Source organism: Pongo pygmaeus, chromosome 2 (genome assembly GCF_028885625.2).
Source record: "Pongo pygmaeus isolate AG05252 chromosome 2, NHGRI_mPonPyg2-v2.0_pri, whole genome shotgun sequence".
NCBI lineage: Eukaryota > Metazoa > Chordata > Mammalia > Primates > Hominidae > Pongo > Pongo pygmaeus.
Window position 1 is genome coordinate 84,665,742 of NC_085930.1, and position 23,045 is coordinate 84,688,786.

General features: G+C 39.2%; 1 protein-coding gene across 7 annotated transcripts in view; it reads left to right on the forward strand.

Annotated features, from left to right (window-relative positions):
- TAFA4 (TAFA chemokine like family member 4) overlaps positions 1-22,617 on the forward strand; it is a 236,839-nt gene extending 214,222 nt beyond the window's left edge. For 4 of the 7 annotated variants that reach the window (XM_054481588.2, XM_063661404.1, XM_063661406.1 and 1 more), the window contains exons 5-6: positions 15,190-15,273; positions 21,247-22,564. In XM_054481588.2, coding sequence (XP_054337563.1) covers positions 15,190-15,273; positions 21,247-21,386 — 224 coding nt within the window. In that variant the 3' untranslated portion in view covers positions 21,387-22,564. Of the gene's footprint in view, positions 1-15,189; positions 15,315-21,246 lie in introns of all 7 variants that reach the window. The other 3 variants (XM_063661409.1, XM_063661407.1, XM_063661408.1) reach the window with 1 other exon arrangement.
- Positions 22,618-23,045: the final 428 nt, after the last annotated feature.

Here is a 23,045-nt window from a genome sequence, read left to right on the forward strand (position 1 = left end):
TCCAGGTTTTGCCCATTCAGTATGATATTGGCTGTGGGTTTGTCATAGATAGCTCTTATTATTTTGAGATACATCCCATCAATACCTAATTTATTGAGAGTTTTTAGCATGAAGGGTTGTTGAATTTTGTCAAAGGCCTTTTCTGCATCTATTGACATAATCATGTGGTTTTTGTCTTTGGTTCTGTTTATATGCTGGATTACATTTATTGATTTGCGTATATTGAACCAGCCTTGCATCCCAGGGATGAAGCCCACTTGATCATGGTGGATAAGCTTTTTGATGTGCTGCTGGATTCTGTTTGCCAGTATTTTATTGAGGATTTTTGCATCAATGTTCATCAAGGATATTGGTCTAAAATTCTCTTTTTTGGTTGTGTCTCTGCCCGGCTTTGGTATCAGGATGATGCTGGCCTCATAAAATGAGTTAGGGAGGATTCCCTCTTTTTCTATTGATTGGAATAGTTTCAGAAGGAATGGTACCAGCTCCTCCTTGTACCTCTGGTAGAATTAGCCTGTGAACCCATCTGGTCCTGGACTTTTTTTGGTTGGTAAGCTGTTGATTATTGCCACAATTTCAGCTCCGGTTATTGGTCTATTCAGAGATTCAACTTCTTCCTGGTTTAGTCTTGGGAGGGTGTATGTGTTGAGGAATTTATCCATTTCTTCTAGATTTTCTAGTTTATTTGCATAGAGGTGTTGGTAGTATTCTCTGATGGTAGTTTGTATTTCTGTGGGATTGGTGGTGATATCCCCTTTATCATTTTTTATTGCATCTATTTGATTCTTCTCTCTTTTTTTCTTTATTAATCTTGCTAGCAGTCTATCAATTTTGCTGATCCTTTCAAAAAACCAGCTCCTGGATTCATTAATTTTTTGAAGGGTTTTTTGTGTCTCTATTTCCTTCAGTTCTGCTCTGATTTTAGTTATTTCTTGCCTTCTGCTAGCTTTTGAATGTGTTTGCTCTTGCTTTTCTAGTTCTTTTAATTATGATGTTAGGGTGTCAATTTTGGATCTTTCCTGCTTTCTCTTATGGGCATTTAGTGCTATAAATTTCCCTCTACACACTGCTTTGAATGCATCCCAGAGATTCTGGTATGTTGTGTCTTGGTTCTCGTTGGTTTCAAAGAACATCTTTATTTCTGCCTTCATTTCGTTATGTACCCAGTAGTCATTCAGGAGCAGGTTGTTCAGTTTCCATGTAGTTGAGCGGTTTTGAGGGAGATTCTTAATCCTGAGTTCTAGCTTGATTGCACTGTGATCTGAGAGATAGTTTGTTATAATTTCTGTTCTTTTACATTTACTGAGGAGAGCTTTACTTCCAACTATGTGGTCAATTTTGGAATAGGTGTGGTGTGGTGTTGAGAAAAATGTATATTCTGTTGATTTGGGGTGGAGAGTTCTGTAGATGTCTATTAGGTCTGCTTGGTGCAGAGCTGAGTTCAATTCCTGGGTATCCTTGTTGACTTTCTGTCTCGTTGATCTGTCTAATGTTGACAGTGGGGTGTTAAAGTCTCCCATTATTAATGTGTGGGAGTCTAAGTCTCTTTGTAGGTCACTCAGGACTTGCTTTATGAATCTGGGTGCTCCTGTATTGGGTGCATATATATTTAGGATAGTTAGCTCTTCTTGTTGAATTAATCCCTTTACCATTATGTAATGGCCTTCTTTGTCTCTTTTGATCTTTGTTGGTTTAAAGTCTGTTTTGTCAGAGACTAGGATTGCAACCCCTGCCTTTTTTTGTTTCCCATTTGCTTGGTAGATCTTCCTCCATCCTTTTATTTTGAGCCTATGTGTGTCTCTGTATGTGAGATGGGTTTCCTGAATACAGCACACTGATGGGTCTTGACTCTTTATCCAATTTGCCAGTCTGTGTCTTTTAATTGGAGCATTTAGTCCATTTACATTTAAAGTTAATATTGTTATGTGTGAATTTGATCCTGTCATTATGATGTCAGCTGGTTATTTTGCTCGTTAGTTGATGCAGTCTCCTCCTAGTCTCGATGGTCTTTACATTTTGGCATGATTTTGCAGTGGCTGGTACTGGTTTTTCCTTTCCATGTTTAGCGCTTCCTTCAGGAGCTCTTTTAGGGGAGGCCTGGTGGTGACAAAATCTCTCAGCATTTGCTTGTCTGTAAAGGATTTTATTTCTCCTTCACTTATGAAGCTTAGTTTGGCTGGATATGAAATTCTGGGTTGAAAATTCTTTTCTTTAAGAATGTTGAATATTGGCCCCCACTCTCTTCTGGCTTGTAGGGTTTCTGCCGAGAGATCTGCTGTTAGTCTGATGGGCTTCCCTTTGATGGTAACCCGACCTTTCTCTCTGGCTGCCCTTAACATTTTTTCCTTCATTTCAACTTTGGTGAATCTGACAATTGTGTGTCTTGGAGTTGCTCTTCTCGAGGAGTATCTTTGTGGTATTCTCTGTATTTCCTGAATCTGAATGTTGGCCTGCCTTGCTAGATTGGGGAAGTTCTCCTGGATAATATCCTGCAGATTGTTTTCCAACTTGGTTCCATTCTCCCCGTCACTTTCAGGTACACCAGTCAGATGTAGATTTGGTCTTTTCACATAGTCCCATATTTCTTGGAAGCTTTGCTCGTTTCTTTTTATTCTTTTTTCTCTAAACTTCCCTTCTCGCTTCATTTCATTCATTTCATCTTCCATGGCTGATACCCTTTCTTCCATTTGATCGCATCGGCTCCTGAGGCTTCTGCATTCTTCATGTAGTTCTCGAGCCCTGGTTTTCAGCTCCATCAGCTCCTTTAAGCACTTCTCTGTATTGGTTATTCTAGTTATACATTCTTCTAAATTTTTTTCAAAGTTTTCAGCTTCTTTGCCTTTGGTTTGAATATCCTCCCGTAGCTCGGAGTAATTTGATCATCTGAAGCCTTCTTCTCTCAGCTCATTCTCCGTCCAGCTTTGTTCTGTTGCTGGTGAGGAACTGCGTTCCTTTGGAGGAGGAGAGGCACTCTGCTTTTTAGAGTTTCCAGTTTTTCTGCTCTGTTTTTTCCCCATCTTTGTGGTTTTATCTACTTTTGGTCTTTGATGATGGTGATGTACAGATGGGTTTTTGGTGTGGATGTCCTTTCTGTTTGTTAGTTTTTCTTCTAACAGACAGGACCCTCAGCTGCAGGTCTGTTGGAGTACCAGGCTGGCCGTGTGAGGTGTCAGTCTGCCCCTGCTGGGGGGTGCCTCCCAGTTAGGCTGCTTGGGGGGTCAGGGGTCAGGGACCCACTTGAGGAGGCAGTCTGCCCGTTCTCAGATCTCCAGCTGCGTGCTGGGAGAACCACTGCTCTCCTCAAAGCTGTCAGACAGGGACATTTAAATCTGCAGAGGTTACTGCTGTCTTTTTGTTTGTCTGTGCCCTGCCCCCAGAGGTGGAGCCTACAGAGGCAGGCAGGCCTCCTTGAGCTGTGGTGGGCTCCACCCAGTTCAAGCTTCCCAGCTGCTTTGTTTACCTAAGCGAGCCTGGGCAATGGCGGGCGCCCCTCCCCCAGCCTCGCTGCTGCCTTGCTGTTTGATCTCAGACTGCTGTGCTACCAATCAGCGAGACTCCGTGGGCATAGGACCCTCTGAGCCAGGTGCGGGCTATAATCTCCTGGTGCACTGTTTCCTAAGCCTGTCGGAAAAGCACAGTATTCGGGTGGGAGCGGCCCCATTTTCCAGGTGCCGTCTGTCACCCCTGGAAAGGGAACTCCCTGACCCCTTGCGCTTCCCGAGTGAGGCAATGCCTTTCCCCTGCTTCCGCTGGCGCACGGTGCGCTCACCCACTGACCTGCGCCCACTGTCTGGCACTCCCTAGTGAGATGAACACGGTACCTCAGATGGAAATGCAGAAATCACTCATCTTCTGCGTCGCTCACGCTGGGAGCTATGGACCGGAGCTGTTCCTATTTGGCCATCTTGGCTTCTCCCCAACAGTGGTAGATTTCAATATGAGTGTGTGTTTTACACAAATGCTATCACATTGGATATTTCACTCATCCTGCTTTATTTCTGTCAGTATTAGGTTGCAGAAATCTTTGTGTGCTGGTACATATTAATCTAACTGGGTGTTTTCAATTGCTCCATAGCATTCCATGTATGGAAAGGCCATAATTATTTAGCCATTCGTCTTCCTTTTTAAAAAATAATGATAGGGTCTTGCTGTGTCATCTAGGTTGGAGTGCAGTTGCATGATCATAACTCACTGCTGCCTTGAACTCCTGGGCTCAAGCAATCCTCTTACCTCTGCCTCCCAAAGTGTTGGGATTACAGGTGTGAGCCATTACACCTGGCCACCATTCCTTTATTGATGGACATTTTGGTTGTGTTTATGGCAAAACAAACAGACTCTCAGGTTAACTAAATGGTTTCCCTAGTGTCACAGGATCAGTGATACAGACCAGTCATGGAGCGTCTGAGCAGAGTCTATGCAGTGCTGTCTACTAGAATGTTCTGTGGTGATGCACATGTTCCCTCTATATATATTTATGGAGATAACCTGTGTAGATAGATATCTATATCTATATGTGATGATATATATGTGCAGTGTGGCTAGTAGCCATTAGCCACCCATGGCTATGGAGCATTTGCAATGTGGCTAGTGTAAATTTAGATTTAATAGGGACTTGTGGCTTAAAGCTTCACATTGGACAGTGCAGGTTATGCTTGATGTAAACGTGTAACTTGAGTGTAACATTTGTGGTCAGAGAGTGCCAATACCCTGAAAGGTGAGATCATGTCTTTCAACTTGTGTCTCCTATACCTAACATTGTCTGGCAAACAGTCGGTGTTCAATAAATGTTTATTGGATCAAAGTCACTGAGAAGTGTAGGAAGTTTAAGCTTTGGTTGGGATGTATGTCTGATTTCATCTCTCTTTGATCTCTTCCTTATCTGGATATGTTTCCATTAGGGCTTTTTAGCTTTACCTGCTTAATCTTTATCCCATAATAATTATGCAGTATCATGCACTAATTGGAATGTGCGAAGACCTATTCTCTGCTGATATGTTCCTCTTATCTTATTTGTCAATAAGAATAGAAAGGATCTAAAATATAAAATTTAACTGAATTTACATTTAAATTAAAACAAAGGCAAGAAGATGTTGGCATGGGGCACTAATTAATGCTGATATAGAAACTGGAATATCCTTTTGCATTTCTGTTAATCCACACCACAGATACTTATCTAGTGTTTTCATTGCTTTTCTGTAAAACCATAGATTATATTATATAAACAGGGAAAATAATTAGCTGTTCCCCTTCTACCAAACTTTTTTGTTATAATTAACTTATGAAACCTCCCCTGAGTTATTGAAGTGGGTCTTTAATATACATTGGGGATTTGGGAGACGGGACAGGGAATTATTTGATTGTGAGAGTGTGGTTACTTGGGTCCTAAAACAGACAGCTATTCAGCTGGTAAGCATTCTTCTTTTTGAATCTTCAGCTGGCTTATACAGGTCTGTTTTATGGTGGAAACTATATTTTACACATTTATCAAAATACTGCTCTTAGAGATAATGCTGAATGGTTTTATGATAAAATGAGACAAATGTATAGTACAAGGAAGTTTATTTTGTCAAAATGGTTTCTAAATATTGGGTTTAAAAGATTAATAAAACAAAAGCTCAGAAATGGAAAGTAGTTACTTTTCAAAGCTATTTTAAAAATTTTTTGATGCCCCAATTTCTATCACTTTTTTTTTTTTTTTTTTTTTTTTTTTTTGAGACGGAGTCTCGCTGTTTCACCCAGGCTGGAGTGCAGTGGCGTGATCTCTGCTAAAGGCAACCTCTGCCTCCCGGGTTCAACCGATTCTCCTGTCTCAGTCTCCTGAGTAGCTGGGACTACAGGTGCGTGCCACCATGTCTGGCCAATTTTTTTGTATTTTTAGTAGAGACGGGGTTTAGCCAGAATGGTCTCGATCTCCTGACTTGGTGATCCGCCCGCCTTGGCCTCCCAAAGTGCTGGGATTACAGGTGTGAGCCACTGCACCCGGCCCACTTTTTCAAGATGTTAATTCATGTAGTTAAGAAGGAGAGTTACCGTGTGGACTGCAGCCAACTTTCATGGCTTTACGGGCTGTGTGATGAGACATAGGGTCTGTCTTCACAATGTGTTTTCATTGGGCATGTTCTCCTTCCACTTAAAACGTATTTTTCTCAGTGCAGACACATGAATAACAGAGAGGATTTTGCCAAAACACTTTGGGAGTTGGGAGGATATGTATATTGTATATGTTGGTTCATTCATCATTTTAATTTGGCACCTTTGTGCCTGACCTGCCCTAGATGCCAGATGGAAGCATGATAAGGACACTCAGGTCCTGGTTTCAAGGAACTCAGAGTTTACTAGTTCAGAGAAACAAACTTTTATTAATGAAGGACTCAAAGAGAGAACAGAGAGGTGGTCGAGGGGTGCTGCCCCTTGAGAAGCAATGGGTCTAAATTTAGTAGGTAGAAGGATAAGATGGTGGAGGGAGTTAGGGAACAAGGCAGCACAAAGCATATGAGAGTGAGTGGGGCTAACTCGGAAACTATAAGTAGCTTGGTCTGGCTTAGAAACAGTAGAAAACAAAACTGGAAAGGTAAACAGAACCCTTGATGTGAGAGGCCTTAGAATAAGTCAAATTTTAGGATTTAATTCCTGCCTTCTGGGAATTTGCATTTTAAGAGAGTGTGCCAATAAGAAAGAGTGTGAAGTATTATGAACAAAATTTATATAAAGCACTGTAAGATTCCTGAGAAGGAAAAATGTGATGCCTAAATTTGACAGGTCACCTCGTCAGCATAGGTTTCATGGTGAGCTCACAGTCAGGATTTGTGTGTGTGAGCATGCATGTGTGTGTATTAGTCTCACGCTGCTAATAAAGACACACCCAAGAATGGGTAATTTATAAAGCAAAAGAGATTTAATGGACTCACAATTCCATGTGGCTGGGGAGGCCTCACAATCATGGTGTAAGGTGAAGGAGGAACAAAGGCTTGTCTTAAATGGCAGCAGGCAGGAGAGTGTGTGCAGGGGAACCACCCTTTATAAAGCCATCAGATCTTCTGAGATTTACTCACTATCAGAAGAACAGCATGGGGAAAAAAAAAAACCCACCCCCATGATTCAAATACCTTGCACCGTGTCCTCCCATGAAACATGGGGCTTGTATGAGCTACAATTCAAGATGAGATTTGGGTGGGGGTACAGCCAAACCATATCAGTGTGTGTGTGTTTGAGAGAGAGAGAAAACTCACAAGTGGGTGTGCAAAAACTTTAAATTAATGGAATTGCCCATGGTAGGGGCAAGAAGGAAGACATAAAATAGAGGTGGCATGGTGTTTATCATGGATTAGAATTATTTTCATAAGTAAGAGCTTTGAGCAGGTCTGATGAGCTAGCACAACCTCTCATTTTGAGTTAGTATGCCTTCAAACTGTAGATCAGTTTCTCAACCAGGGGCGATTTTGCCCCTTTGGGGATATTTGACATTGTCTCAAGACAGCTGGGAGAGGGTGCTACTGGTGTCTAGCATGTAGAGGCCGGAAGTGCTGCCTTACATCTTACAATGCACAGGATTGACCGCCACGATAAAGAATTAACCAGGTCCAAATGTCAATGACATTGAGGTTGAGAAACCCTGACTTAGAGGTTCCCAATGTATGTGGATATGCTTGTGTGGGTCTGCATTTAGTAGAGAGGACAAATGTAGATTCTAAAAGATCAATGTATGTGTACTCATGCACTGACTCAGTACTCTGTGTACTTTGTGGAACTAACAATATTGTGTTATTTGCACAATGTGTGAATAAGTAAGATTCCTTGAAAAAAATGGTTAGTGCTCTAACTACTGCTCTTATGCCTGTTAGCTGGGTCAAGTTGGTATGGCTTCTTTTCTTAACAAGAAATATAAAAGTTAATGGCTTAATTTTTAAAAAACACAGAGTCTTGAAATAATAATATGGATTGAAATAACTGAAGACACAAAGTGTTAAAATCTTGGAGCATATTCTATAAAGCATATATTATAGGAAGATGTTTACTTAGTTTTTCTGTTCATAGTTGCAGTAGAAACATACATTTTTCTTTAGAATATCTTTCACCACGTGTATTAGGGTTCTCTAGAGGGACAGGACTAATAGGATAGATGTATATATGAAGGAGAGTTTATGAGGAGTATTAACTCACACAGTAACAAGGTGAATTCCCACAGTTGGCTGTCTGCAAGCTGAGGAGCCGGGAAGCCAGTCCTAGACCCAAAACTTCAAAAGTAGGGAAGCCAGCAGTGCAGCCTTCAGCCCATGGCTGAAGACCTGAGAGCCCAGAGCCCCTGGGAAACCACGGGTGTAACTCCAAGAGTCGAAAAGCTGAAGAACTTGGAGCCTAATGTTTGAGGGCAGGAAGCATCCAGCACGGGAGAAAGATCCCGTTCCTCCGTCTGCTTTTATCCTAGCTGCGCTAGCAGCTGATTAGATAGTGCGCACCCAGATTAAGGGTGGGTCTGCCTTTCCTTGTCTACTAACTCAAATGTTAATCTCCTTTGACAACACCCTCACAGGCATACCCAGGAACAATACTTTGCATCCTTTAATCAAATCAAGTTGACACTTAATATTAACCATCACACCATGTAAATACAGCTAAACTAAATCAACAAGTAAGAGTCCAACTCAAGAAAAGTGAGCATGTTCTTGGTTATTATAATTTGAAGTCTGGCTTATCTAAGTAACTGTATGAATACATAATTGTGTTCTGTTTAACCGAGTGATGTTTACAAAATAAAACTCATTTTATACAATAGAGAGTAAGGAAAATGTACCAGAAGCAAAACAGCTAATTATCACATGAAATTTTCACCTTGACAACAGCATTATAGACTATATCAGTTGCTACCACAAAACCAGGGAGGGCTTCACTGTCTTTTTATTTTTTTCTTTCTTTCTGCATAAAACTGGAAATTCATTACAGGTTGGCAGCTTGAAGATAGGGGTATTATGTGTTTTCATAAGTCAGGAAGCATGGGGCTTTTAAACGAATTTTATTTTAAAAATAGAAGTGACAAGACACTTTCTCATTTAAAGTGTATTATGATATTTTGTTACAGGAAAAAAATATCTATGCCTCCTACAAACTTATTTTCCTGTGGAGACAAGGCTCAGTAAAGTGGGCAGATGTTCTCACCAGTAACTTTAATAAAATCCTACTTCTGAGTCCTTTGTCCTTGCTAGTGAGGCTGAAGGTGTACTCGAAGCTTAGATTTCCTGGCTGTTTAATCACCTTATTCTCTGTCAGGTCGAGCCCTCAGTGGGTTCTTACCTTTGCTGTCAGTTTCTTAGTCAATCCTTAACTCATAATGGAATTTGCAATGTGTCTTTTGATTATTGTGGTGTTTCCTTCTACTTCTGTCATTTCTGAGAGAGCACTTGCCATAAAGCCTTTCACAAAGAAACTCCATCATGGGTAACATATTGACGAATAGGGGCACCTCACAATGTGTTCTTCTGTGAGATAGGAAAATATATATGTGCAAATAGGACTCCTTTACATTTCAGGGCAGCTTGCTATTTTAAGGAATCTGAAGCAAATCTGTTTTTAGAAGAAAGCATCACTCCATATTTTCCAATTAAACGAAAAACCTGGTAGATAATCTCATACGAGTTTTGTCTTGGTCTTTCAGGCTTCCTTTTTAATTTTTTGTATTTAAATCCCTAAACACTAGGTAAATGTTGATTTTTTTTCTGTAGTTAAGAAGTGGCATAGTGTTCTTTGATATATATCCGGATCTGTCATTTTTATTTCCCCCTCCAGCTCCTTTTCTAGGTTTTGGCATGAGAAGTACCTTGTGTCCCCATGGGTTCAGTAAGTAAGTGCTGGCTGGCATTTATCTGCTGAAAGGTTGAGATCATCTGATTCATTCTTTTTGTCTGCAGGGAATTTATTCCGCAATTTCTCACTTCACTCCCACCTCGGTTGCTCTTCTGTTTTAGAGTTCTTTCTTCTCAAACTTCTGGCACCCAGTTTTCTCTACCTTTTTGCACTACTTGGCTCAGACTCCTTCCCCGGCTGTCTGCTGCTGAGAGACCCAAGTCTAATCTTGATTTTTCCTCGAGAGCCCCTAATGGTTCCTTCCCAGACACCCTCCTAATCTGGGTGTCCAGGTCTTCCCTGACCATCTCTCACTTCAGCCACATGCGTCTGCTGGCTTCCGGGTGGAACCGTCACGGTCGCTCCTGTCTTCAGTTGTGGACCTCTGGCCACCTGTCAAGACTGCTTTTGAATCTTTCATGAAGCTCTGATACCTTTCCAAAGTACATGGGTTCTCACTCCTGGGTGGAAGAAAGTTAGTCTAAGGAAGAGTTTTGAAGACAAAGTATTTTAAATTCAGCTCTAATTCTATGTAAATACAACTAAGCTCTGTCAACATTCATGTAACTTTTCTAGTCCTGCAGATGGTATTTTAAATTGAGGTCTGGGGACCATCTCTTATTTTTATATCCACTTGGAACCAATCCATGGTATTCAGACAAGAATGAATGGTCAACACTATGAGTACAGTAAAACTCTATGTAGTACTTCCTAATCTAAAATATTATTGTAAATTGTGATACAGTAGAAAGACTACTGGAGAGAGAAGAAGAAATTCTAGATTCTAGTACCACCCTCCACCCCTTTACTAACTCTGAGGGAAGCTCTGGTTTTTATTTGTGGTACCATTTGGCTCCCCTTTCTGGCTTCTGAAGGTTGTTGGGACAATCAAAAGAGGAACAGTAAGTAGAAGTGCTTTGAAAGTGACACAGCTCTATGAAGTTGCAAGGGGAAATTGTTATGATATTTGAGGCTGCAAAGAATATATCTTTTTTTTTTTTTTTTTTTTGAGACGACAGAGTCTTGCCCTGTCACCCAGGCTGGAGTGCAGTGGTGCGATCTCGGCTCACTGCAACCTCTTCCTCCCAGGCTCAAGTGATTCTTCTGCCTCAGCCTCCTGAGTAGCTGGAACTACAGGTGCACACCACCATGCCCGGTGAATTTTTGCATTTTTAGTAGAGGCGGGGTTTCATCACGTTGGCCAGGCTGGTCTCAAACTCTTGACCTCAAGTGATCTGCCCGCCTAGGCCTTCCAAAGTCCTGGGATTACAGGTGTGAGGCACCACGCCTGGCCAAGAATATAACTTTATTAGGCTTTACCTGCTATGTACATCCATCCCAGTTTAGTGGCAGTCTCTGGCACAATAAATAACCAATTTGGCTAGATTCCTTTCTTGGTGTTGGCAATGCCTGATTTAAATAACAAGTGGATACCCTAGATCACAAATCCACCTGACTTAGGTACTATTTGTTTTGATGGATATCACTAGATAGTAGCTCAGTATATTCGGCCAGAATCAGGGACAATGTGGCCACTTGTGGAGAAGATTCTACAATGTCTGGCCCCTTCAGTGAATAATGAAATTGTCCTGCGCTCTCATCATGCCACATAGTGTTTGTCTGGGGAACAGTTTGAATGCCCTGGCTGCCTCCTTCCATACAAGGATTTGTTTCTAGTAGATGCATTAGCACTTGGGCTCTAGCATTAGACTGCCTCTCTTCAAGAGCTTGTTTGACTGTTTTCAGACTCTGTGACCTTGCCCTAGTCACTTAAGGCCCCTGGACCTCGGTTTTTTCATTTTGATGAAGTACACGATAATGTTTTTAAACATATTTTTTATTTCAAAAGTTTTTGGGGAACAAGTGGTTTTCTATTACATGGGTAAGTTCTTGAGTGGTAATTTGAGATATTGGTGCACCCCTCACCTGAGCAGTATACACTGTACCTCATGTGTAGTCTTTTATCCCTCACCTCCCTGCCCTGAAAAATAATTTTTAACCTCAGGTTTGTAGTGAGGTTTAAATTAGAAAATGCAGGAAGGAAATTAGCAGGGTGCCTGGCCCTCAATAAAAAGTAGCTGTTAGGATTTGTAAAGCTTTGTTTGAACTAGAGTTTCTGACTTCACAGGCAGCATAGTTTGAGTCAAACCTATCAGGAAAGTCTTCAGGGCTTCCTATATATAAGACCATGTTGTCTGCAGAGAAAATTTAACTTCTTCCTTTCTAATTTAAGTACCTTTTATATTTTTTTCTTGCCTGCTTGCTCTGACTAAGACTTTTGGTACTCTATTGAATAGAAATGGTGAGCATAGATATCCATGTCTTGTCGTATATGACCTTTATTATGTTGAAGTACATTCCTTCTGCATAAAATTATCTTTGTTGAGAGTTTTTATCATAAAGGGATGTTGAATTTTGTCAAATGATTTTTCTGCAGGAGATGACCATATGATTTTTATCCTTCATTCTGTTAATGTGGTGTATCACATTTATTGATTAAGCATTCTTGCAGCCCAAGGATAAATCCCATTTAATCATAGTGGAGGATCCTCTTAATGTGCCGTTCAATTCAGTTTGCTAGTGTTTTGTTGAGGATTTTTGATCTATGTTTATCAAGGATATTGGCCTATAATTTTCTTTTTTGTAGTGTCCTAATCTGGTTTTGGCATGAAGGTAATGCTGGCATTGTTAAATGAGTTTGGAAGTGTTCTCTCTTCTTCGATTCTTTGGAAGAGAAAGTGGAGAGTTATTTCTTTTTTTTTTTTTTTTTTTGAGACGGAGTCTTGCTCTGTTGCCCAGGCTGGAATGCACTGGTGTGATCTCGGCTCACTGCAAGCTCCATCTCCTGGGTTCACACCATTCTCCTGCCTCAGCCTCCTAAGTAGCTTGGGACTACAGGCGCCCGCCACCACGCCTGGCTTTTTTTTAGTAGAGATGGGGTTTCACCTTGTTATCCAGGATGGTCTCCATCTCCTGACCTCATGATCTGCCTGCCTGGGCCTCCAGGCATGAGTCACTGTGCCCAGCCTAGTTCTTCTTTAAATACCAGGTACTAATAAATTCAGTAAAGCTGCAGAATACAAAATCTACATCCAAAACTCAGTTGCATTTCGCTAACAATGAACAATCCAAGAAATTAAGGAAACAATCCTATTTTTATAATAGCATCAAAAAGAATAAAATACTTAAGAATCAATTTAACCAAGGAGGTAAATCTGTACACTAAAAACTGTAAGACATTAATGAAAGAAACAGAAAAATATCCTGTATTCATGGATTGGAAAAATATTGTTAAAATGTCCATACTCTCCAAAGCAATCTACAGATACAATCCCTAACAAAATTCCAATGGCATTTTCCACAAAGATAGACAAACAGTCCTAAAATTAATAGAGAACCACAAAAGACCCCAAATAGCTAAAGCAATTTTGAAAAAGAAGAACAGAGTTGGAGGCACACAGCCCGATTCAAATTACATTACAAAGCTATAGTTATCAAAACTATGGCACTGGCATAAAAATAGACATGTAGACCCATGGAACAGAATAGACAACTGAGAAATAAATCCATGCATTTATAGTTGACAAGTCTTTGACAGGGTGACAAGACTACCCAATGGGGAAAGGATAGACTCCTCAATAAAGGGTGCTGGGAAAATTAGATATTCCCATGCAAAAGAATGAAGTTATACCTGTGACTTAAACCATATGGAAAAGTTAACTTGAAAAGGTTGTAAATGTAATCTGTGAAATGAAACTATGAAACTCCTAGAAGAAAACATAGGGAAAAAGGTCCTTGATATTGATCTTAGATATTTTAGTTATGACACCAAAAGTACAGGCAACAAAAGCAAAAATAAACAATTGGGACTACATCAAATGAAAAAGCAGCCTAGAGAATGGTAGAAAATATTTGCAAGCCATATATCTGATAAGGAGTTAAGATCCAAAATATAAAAGAAACCTACCTGCTCAATTGCCAAAAATTAATACTCTAATTAAAAAGTAGGAAAAGGAGCGGAATTGATATTTTTCCAAGGAAGACATACAAATGACTAACAGGCATATGAAAAGGTGAAGGAATGCCAGGCCCTCCCACTGTCCCGTGGCTTCTTGTAATTGACTTTAAGTGGCTGCTGTCCACTCACTAGAATGGCATGGAGAGATGAATATCATGTATGATGGAAATTTTTAGTGCTTTTAGTGTTTGCTATTGACAGAGAGCATCAAACTTAAGAACCAATTGCAATACCATTGTAACCTGCAATCAAAGATGATGACCATATTAACAGCTGACATCTTCTGAGACTATTGTGACTGGCTCAAAGTCAGCAAAGACTTTCACACATGGATTAACTTTATCCACTTAACATCCTGGGGTGAGGATCTACTTTTCAAATGAAGAAACTGACACTAAGAGAAGTCCGAGAACTAGTCTCATCTAGACAATGGCACAGTCAGATTCAAACCCAGGCAAGCCCACCACAAAGCCTGAGATCTCACCAGCTACATTTTACAACTGGGCAGTCCACTGCAAAAGTGATCTGTTTTATATTTGTATAAATTTAAGGGTACACAGTGGTGAAGTCTGGGCTTTTAGTGTAGCCATCATCACCCAAATAGTGTACTTTGTACCCCTTAAGTAACTTCTCGTCCTTCCCACCCTTCCAAGTCTCCAATTTCTGTTGTTCCATGACTCTATGTCTCTGTGTACACATTATTCAGCTCTCATTTATAAGTGAGAAAATGACTGACTTTTGACTTTGTCTCTGGGTTATTTCACTTAAGATAATGACCTCCAGTTCCATCCACGCTGCTGTAAAAGACAGGATTTCATGCTGTTCTGTGGCTCAGTAGTATTTGATAGCATATCTATACCACATTTTCTTTATCCAGTCCTCCATTGATAGACACATGTTGATTCCCTCACTTTGCTATTTATTACTAGTGCTGCGATAAACATATGAGTGCAGGTGTCTTTTTGATATAACTGTCTCTTTTCCTTAGGGTAGATAGCTAGGGGTGGGATAGCTGGATTGAGTGGTTGATTTTTAGTTCCTTGAGAAATCTCCATACTGTTTTCCATAGAGGTTGTACTAATTTACCTTCACACCAACAGTGTATAAGCATTCCCTTTTCTCTGCGTTGTCACCAACATCTGTTGCTTTTAAAATTTTTAATAAAAAATGAAATATTTTGTAGAGTATATGCCTGATTGGATTCCTTAAATTTACTAACAGTAAATTTAATAGCAATCTTTGAACTCAGTGTACTACTCTGTATTGAGTCTTATTTTGTCCATCTTTGGAGGAAGAAACAGTGTCACAAATATTATTTGGCTTTTGTTTTCCAGCTTCCATTGTGATTCAGAAATGGTGGTGTCACATGAATCCGTGTTTGGAAGGAGAGGACTGTAAAGTGCTGCCAGATTACTCAGGTTGGTCCTGTAGCAGTGGCAATAAAGTCAAAACTACGAAGGCAAGTATAGACAAAATGCAACTACAATTTACAAGTTGTCAACTATGGGGCTTTCTCCCCTTGATTTTATTCTGCCATCAAGAACACATTATTATGTGTTGATAAGCCTGCTTGGGCAGTGCTACCTTAGGGCTTTGGCCTTTTTGAAAAGCGCGTTTACCAGCATCATTATGTGTGTCAGATTTTATAGGGCAGTGATTTTGTGGGAGAATTCATTATTTTAGGCAGGGCCACTAAATTCATTTCAGCTTCTTCACAAGCCCGATTTAAAGTAAAAGTTTCAGAGTTGACAGGCCAATGTGTCAAAACACCATGGCAAGAATCCACATCCAGATGATTTACTCAAGTAGAAATACCTATTGCTTTAAAGGAGATTTCATGGTTATTCAAGACTTAGAAGCCAACACTTTTCTCCCCAAATGGTCCTCTTTTCAATTCTCACTGTTGCTGAAGAACACCATTGTCTACCCAGTTCTCCAGCCAGAAACCTACCTTCTTCCTATGTTCAGTTGGTTTACATTGTCCTTAGGATTTTTACTACCCAACTTTTCCATGATTCTTCAACACTGTGCTTACTCCTTCATATGGAGATGCATCTAGACCGCTAGATTGCTGCCTTCCAGTCTGGTCCCTACACAGTGACTACAATAATTTTGTAAAATGCACATCCTCTAAGCTAGTCCACCTCAAAATATTCCACTGGCACCCTCTGGTGATTGGTCCACTAGCCTCTGCCTGGTCCTTAATGAGTAACATGGCCAAACCACCTCCGCTTCCTTCTTGCTGCTCTAAACATCCTGGCCTTTTGTCAGTCCCTCTTACCCTGGTCCTTTTGCATGGGCTATTCCCTCTTCATAGAATATGTTTCCCTCCTTTCTTTTCTGGTTAATCATCATTTTTTCAGGGACTTCTTTCCTGATTGAATTCATGCCCCCTGTATCTCTGAGCATTTATTATGGTTACATTTTACATAGATTGCTATCCATATTTTGCTTAATACCTAGAGCTTTCTGTCTGATGGGAGAGCTTTGATGTTGGGCCCTGGCTTTGTTTTTGCTTTCCCTGCTAGTCCCAGAGCCAGCTGAATGCCTTGGTAACTATTTCTTGAAAGAAAAATGACATGACCAAGGTCATTCTAAGATCATTAGAGTTGGACATACTGGAATGGAGTGACTCTTTGGTTCTCATTGCTATTGAGCTTTGATCCCTTAGGAAGTACATACAGTGAATGGCTTCTTGCCTTTCTTATGTCATCCCCTTTATGAATACTTTGAGAACTCTTAAGTGTTTAGTAATTCACCTTCAGCCATGGAGGTCAAAAACAGGCCGTTCTCCTTCTAAGTGTGAACATGAACTTTTACATTAAGATTTTGTAAAATATATTAAAATATAAAGATATTAAGTCTAAAACAAAATAGTAGAAAATATGATTCTACAATACATTTTAAATGGGAACTTTAGCTGAAATTATACCCCATATTATCAATGGAATAGTTGTCAGTTGATTCTCTAGGTAAAACCAGACCATTTTCAACATGAATTGCGATTGTCAACTAATTTATCCTTGTTAGTGATATTGAGATGACTGGGATAACGACCTGATATCTGCTTTTATATCCAGAGCAGCAGAAGTCCATGGAGTCATTTATTGGTGGTGCAAGGAGGTCAACACTCGTATCATTCTAAGCCATTCCCAATAAACTTCCATGCTATATAGACCCAGCGTGCTTGCTAAGCAAACCCTGCCTTAACATAATTTCCCTATCTTTCCCTTGGTCCATTTCAGCTATTTTTTCCTAATTCCTTCCTAAGTGAAAATCTTGGAGTAACCCATGAATTAGGGTATTACATCCATCAGTGATAAAAATTTTCTTTCATCATATTTCTTGTAGGCTAAGGAATAATATTTTGGAAGATTATATTTGTATTGATTTTTATATATAAATATAAAACAAGATCATGAGCAAAAGCCAACTGTAGTTCTCTTGGTAGAACAGCTCTCTATTTATGTGTAGTTAGAGAAGGCATTTGCAGGAAGCAAACCTTTAGGGGTATTTTGGCTCTGTGCTGGGAATGTAAGTTTGCTCTAGCTAAATCCTCAATGGTAGTGACATTTCATTTAGCACTTTGAAAAGTTGTAGAAAGATAATACAGTTCCCCAAGCCATCATGATACTTGGGCTGCTTTTTTAGTGATATGTCACTCGAGAATAATCTTGAAGTCATAAAACTTTGTTCCCTTTATTAATCCAAGTCAGTGTTACTTGAACTGCATAAAACATTTTATGTCTTTTATGGATCTTATGCACATAGAGTAAATTCATTTGTGGATCTGTGACTAGCTTCCAGTAGTATCTTTTTCTTAAAATTGTTACTGACCTTACACCACAGGTAAGACAGATGTCCTAGAAAAGCAGAGCAATTGTCTCCCTAGAGGACGTATTAACTAAACTATATAACAAAATATTTTCCATTTTCTTTAAATAGTTCATGCACAGCAGCATCAAAACACAGAAAGGCTAAAGTAAGATGGTCTCCAGTAAGCCAGCTATGTCAGAATTTTTTTTTCCATTTAAATGCAAATATGAAAATAGTTGGCAGTTAACTTGAATATTAATAGCTTTAGATGAATATATGAAAAGAGAGAGGATAATTCCCTAACTAGTCATCTTTTCCAGGTATAAAATATTGGCACTGAGTTTACTCTGCCGACATAGTTTTCAGTGTCTCTAGAGGGGATGCAGCTACTGCTTCTTTTGGGAAAATATGACTCTCTCTGTGGACCTGCCTTAATTTTTTTTTTTCTTAATTGAAATCTGGGTTTTGCTGCATTCTCTGAGCTAAAGAGTTTTTTACTATCTGGGGTTGCCATTTTAAGCCTTCTAACAAGGGTATGATATCTTCTTAGCAACGAAGCCAAGCATTTGCCATATCTTGTTTGTGAGCAGAAGCAAATCACTTTGAATCGTGAGACATTTTAGACTTTTTAATGTTCTTATTTTTGAATCCTCTACTAAGGGTTAAAAGCTATGTGTTTAGAGTAGCAGTTCTCAACCAGAGGCAATTTTGCCCCCGAGTAGACATTTGGCAATGTCTCGGATATTTCTGGTCATTACACATTGTGAGGATGCTACTGGCATCTTGTGGGTAGAGGCCAGGGATGCTACTAAACATCCTACAAAGCACAGACAGCCTCTACAACAATTATTTGACCCCAAATGTCAATAGTATGAAGGTTGAAAAGCTGCTTTAGAGAATAGTATATTTTTTTCAGTAGCTCTTTGCAAACTTCCTACTTGATTCTTTTACTTCATTTTGTTTTTCAAAGTTTCTATTGTCTAAATATTTCCAATATTTCATATTGGAAAATTTCTACAGAATGGAAGCAACAGTTTTGTCTTCAGTATCTTCCTCAAATGGCTGTCTAATTTGTCTGTCTCTTGGGCCATCACCATGGGTCATTGTCAATATAATAATAATTTAATGCTATCATGGGAACGTGTTAAAAACAGTTTTGAACTCTACCTCTAGGATATTCTGGTATAGTAAGTCTGGGATAGGGCTTAGAAAACCATGCTTTTAAAAAAGTTGTTCTTAGGGTGATTGTGATCAACAGGCAGTATGAGGGAACCATTAGTCTAACTGAGCTCTCTACCTGTTCTCACCTTTAATTGGCTTATACCTCGCTTTCTCTGCATCAAAGGTAAACTCCCTGCCCAGGTTCCCTCCCTGTTGAGAGATCATCAATGGATCCCCATTGGAAACTGATGCAAAATATAGATTATAAGCATCTTAAATGGGCCTTCACTGCCAATCATTGTACAGGCCATGTATTTCCCCATACCATTGCTGCCTCCTTTTTCCCCTTCCCCTTCTAAAATTCCACTTGTCTTTTAATGTCCAGCTCAGATGACTCCTTTACCCTCGTCTTCCCTGATCTCTATAGTCAGCCTTGAAATGCTCAGGGTACCCTGATGAATGGGAGTAGAGCTAATATTGGCATCTTAGTAGCCTTGTATCCATCAAAATTCAGAAGTAGCAATGAATCTTCCACATGTAATCAGTACAATAATAATTTTAAAGGAAAAAAGTCTGAGAGCATTTTATCATCCACCTTCAGTGAAGTTGTCCAAAATGAGCTGGGCATGGGGAATAAGTTGCCTCAAAGAAGATGCTTTTGACAATTACATCCTGGATGTAGATTGATAGATCCAGAAAGAGCTGACATCACAATAGCCACCATTCCCTGAGTACAAACCATGTGTCAACCACTGGGCTGTGTCATTCAAGTCACATATTTTATTTACTCTTTGCTACAACTGACGGGAGCAGGTACTATTATCTCTATTTTGCAGATGAAGAAACTAAGGCAAAGAGAGACAATCTACCCCATCACAGAACATGGCCAACTCCATCATTCAGTTGCTCAAGCCAAAGATCTTGGAATTGTCCTTGATTCCTCTTTTTCTTACATCTTTGTTCTATTTGTCACAACTCTTTAAGTTGACAGTTCAGTCTTGCCATGCATTCCTCATCTCTTTCTTGAACCTCAGAAAAAGGCCAAAGTCATTGCATTTACCTCTTCCTCTCTTCCTTCAACCTTCCTTGACATCCTGTATAGAAGAGCGGCCCTCTACCCTCCCTGCCTCGGCCTTTCTTTCCTCTATTATACTACCTTACTTTTCTCCATTGCCCATATTATTAATTTTACCTGTTTGTCCAACCTCTTCCTCTGGAATAGGGATCAGCAAACTGTGGCTTACAGGCCAAATCCAGCCCTTGGCCTGCTTTTGTATGGGCCATGAGCTAAGACTGCGTTTTACATTTTTAAGTAGTTAGAAAAAATAAAAAACAGAATATTTCAGAACGCATGAAGATTATATGAAATTCAGATTTCACCATCTATACATAAAGTCTGGAACAAAGCAATGCCCATTCATTTATTTATTGTCTATGGCTACTTTTGTTCTATGGCTACTTTTGTGAATGAAATAAAGGCAGGGTTAAGTAGTTGCTATAGTGACTGTATGGCCTGCAGAGCTGAAAATATTTACCATATTGAGTCCTTTCCAGTAAGAGTTTTCCAGCCCCTGCACTAGAAGGTAAGCTCCATGGGGGCAGGGTTTTTGTTTAGTTTGCTGTAGTTACCGAGCACAAACAAAAGGGGCGTAATATTGTTGAATACATAAAGGCTATATGTCAGTTAATAGCAAGGCTGACATTTGCATACATAGCTGATTGGGTCTAAAGCCCGGGTATGGTGACTATACTATCAAATAATTTGCTTTGAAAAAATATTTTTGTGGTGTAGGCATGTTAAAGTCTTATGCTTTTTTTTCCACCTGAGCTGGTATATTGACTAACAAGTAAAATTTCTTACATGACCAATCAACTATAGAAACTGCTGTTCTATTTTCTTAGATCATAAGCAATGAGGCTGGATGTCTGAAAAATACAACCACTACCTTTTTAATGGATAATACAGCAGTTTTATAAAATAACCTATTTTCAAAAGTGAAAGTTAACTGCATAAAAAATAACATAAAAAAGGCAACATTTTTATCTTGACATGCACTGATTTTAATCAACCATTTATTTGAAAAAATTTTAGTGCCATTAACAAAGCATGCTCAGCATGCATGAATTGATGGGTGATGAGTGTACCTGATCAGACGGGATTTTTATAACCTCACAAATACAAAGCCAGACTGCATAATACCCTCTTATGGAAGTCTTTGTTCATGTATTCTTTATATTTCTTGCTTTTAGGCTGCAAAGCAGAATTTGAACAGTTGATTTGGTGAGGTCGGTTATAGGTAAATGTACAAACTGATGAAGTATTCACAGTCAGGACCTTATTGGTGTCGGGGGCAGGAATGGTTATTTTGGTGGATATGGAGTGTTGAATGTTCCCTTATTTTGATTTGTTTTAGGTAACACGGTAGCGAAGAGAGAGGTGTGCTTCAATCCTGGAGGGGCAGCAGGATGCGGAGTGCTTTTGCTTGGATTCCCATCCTGGCCCCTTTGCAGAAAATTGTCTAGGATTTCAGCAACTTCATATTTGTATATGTGAGCTGTGAGAGGTGGCATTCACTTAACTGGCCCAGCCCTCTCTGCTTCGTGATTTTATTTCATTGAATTATAACCACAAGCCACCACACATTTGACATCCTATCTGGATTCCCAAGGAGCATACCTCCAAAATCCGAGAAGAGCAAATCAGAGTCTTCAAAATGGATCACCACTAAGGGCATGTTCATTCTTCACTTTCTTTCTGCTTTTACAAAAGAACTTGGATGTATGTTCCAAAGGGTCCTCATTCTGTTCCTCTTTTGAACTTTTCCTTTTGCCCTTGTATTAAAGTGGTTTTAAAGGGGTCTAAAAAGATTTTGGCAAAACATATTTGCAGATGTAGATCAACGGCAAAGAAAATTACTGCTAGAGATCAACTGATTAACTGGTAAAGAACGTTTATTTTATAACCCTTGAAGAACAGAAGGACATAGTTGGATTATTGTGTGTGCATTGTATTTTTACTTTTTTTTGCTTTCCATTGTCCAGTTAGCAGAGATAAAATGAGAGCATTTTAACTTCAATGTACCATTTTACTGAGTGCTAAGGAAGCATATCAATTCCAATATTTTATAACCAAAGCTCTATCAGAACATATTTATAAAACTTGCTGGAATTTTTATGGCTTTTGTGTAGTCATGTAGGTAAATCATTTAAAATATAAAACAAACAATTTAGATCAAGGGTTATTTCTTAGATCAAATTTATGCCAATTATATGAAAATATGTTAACTCCTAGACAGGAGTCTTTCAGTGCTGAATTTTTAGACTGTAAATGAGTTCTTCTTAACTTAGCTGTTTCCCTACATCTGTGTTAGCCATCTTATTTCTTTAAAATCTGAGTCCTGATTGGCTTAATGATGTTGCAGCAGACATGTCTCCACATATTCTCAAATGCTGTCAGGCGGAAACGTATGAAACAGATGAAGAATGACTGACCCAGATTTTAAATGTATAATGTTATTAAAGTACATACTACTGTAAAAATATGGGATGAATTTTATATATTAAGAAATGCCAAAATCATAGTTTCTGCACCAAGTTAATTATCCCTGTCCTTTCACATTTATTGGGGGAAAATAAATCAATACTTTAATGTTGTTTATAGCCTAAAAGTTATTTGATTTTATTCTTGCATATGGAATGGAAAGATTTATTGGCTAAATTTTTGAATTTGACTAGATGCTTACTAAATTTGTTATGATCGTATGAATAAGTAAAAAAATTCATCCAAAAACATACATGTTTTTGTGATTATTATACGCCTTAAGACTTTGTGTTAACATCCTACCTAGGCTTGCACATTTTAAACGTGAAAAACTCCTTTTAAAAATAACACTTAACTTTGGGGATGTGAACTATATGGCAAAGTTGGCACATACATTTGGGTGGCTTAGTTTCTTTTCCCAAACCTATGTAGCATTAAGATTAGGCACACTCATGATGTTTTATGCATACTTTACTTTGCTCCCTTTAGTATGGAGAGAGAGGTATGCTTCTTTATATATATGTGTATATGTATAAAATATATACATATATTTTATGGAAATTTTATGGTACACGAAACAGTGACTTAATTTTTTAGCCCATGTGTCTGATCTCGTACCCCAAATAAGATCAAGTAACTATGACAGTACTTCACCTTAAGGTACATCTCTGG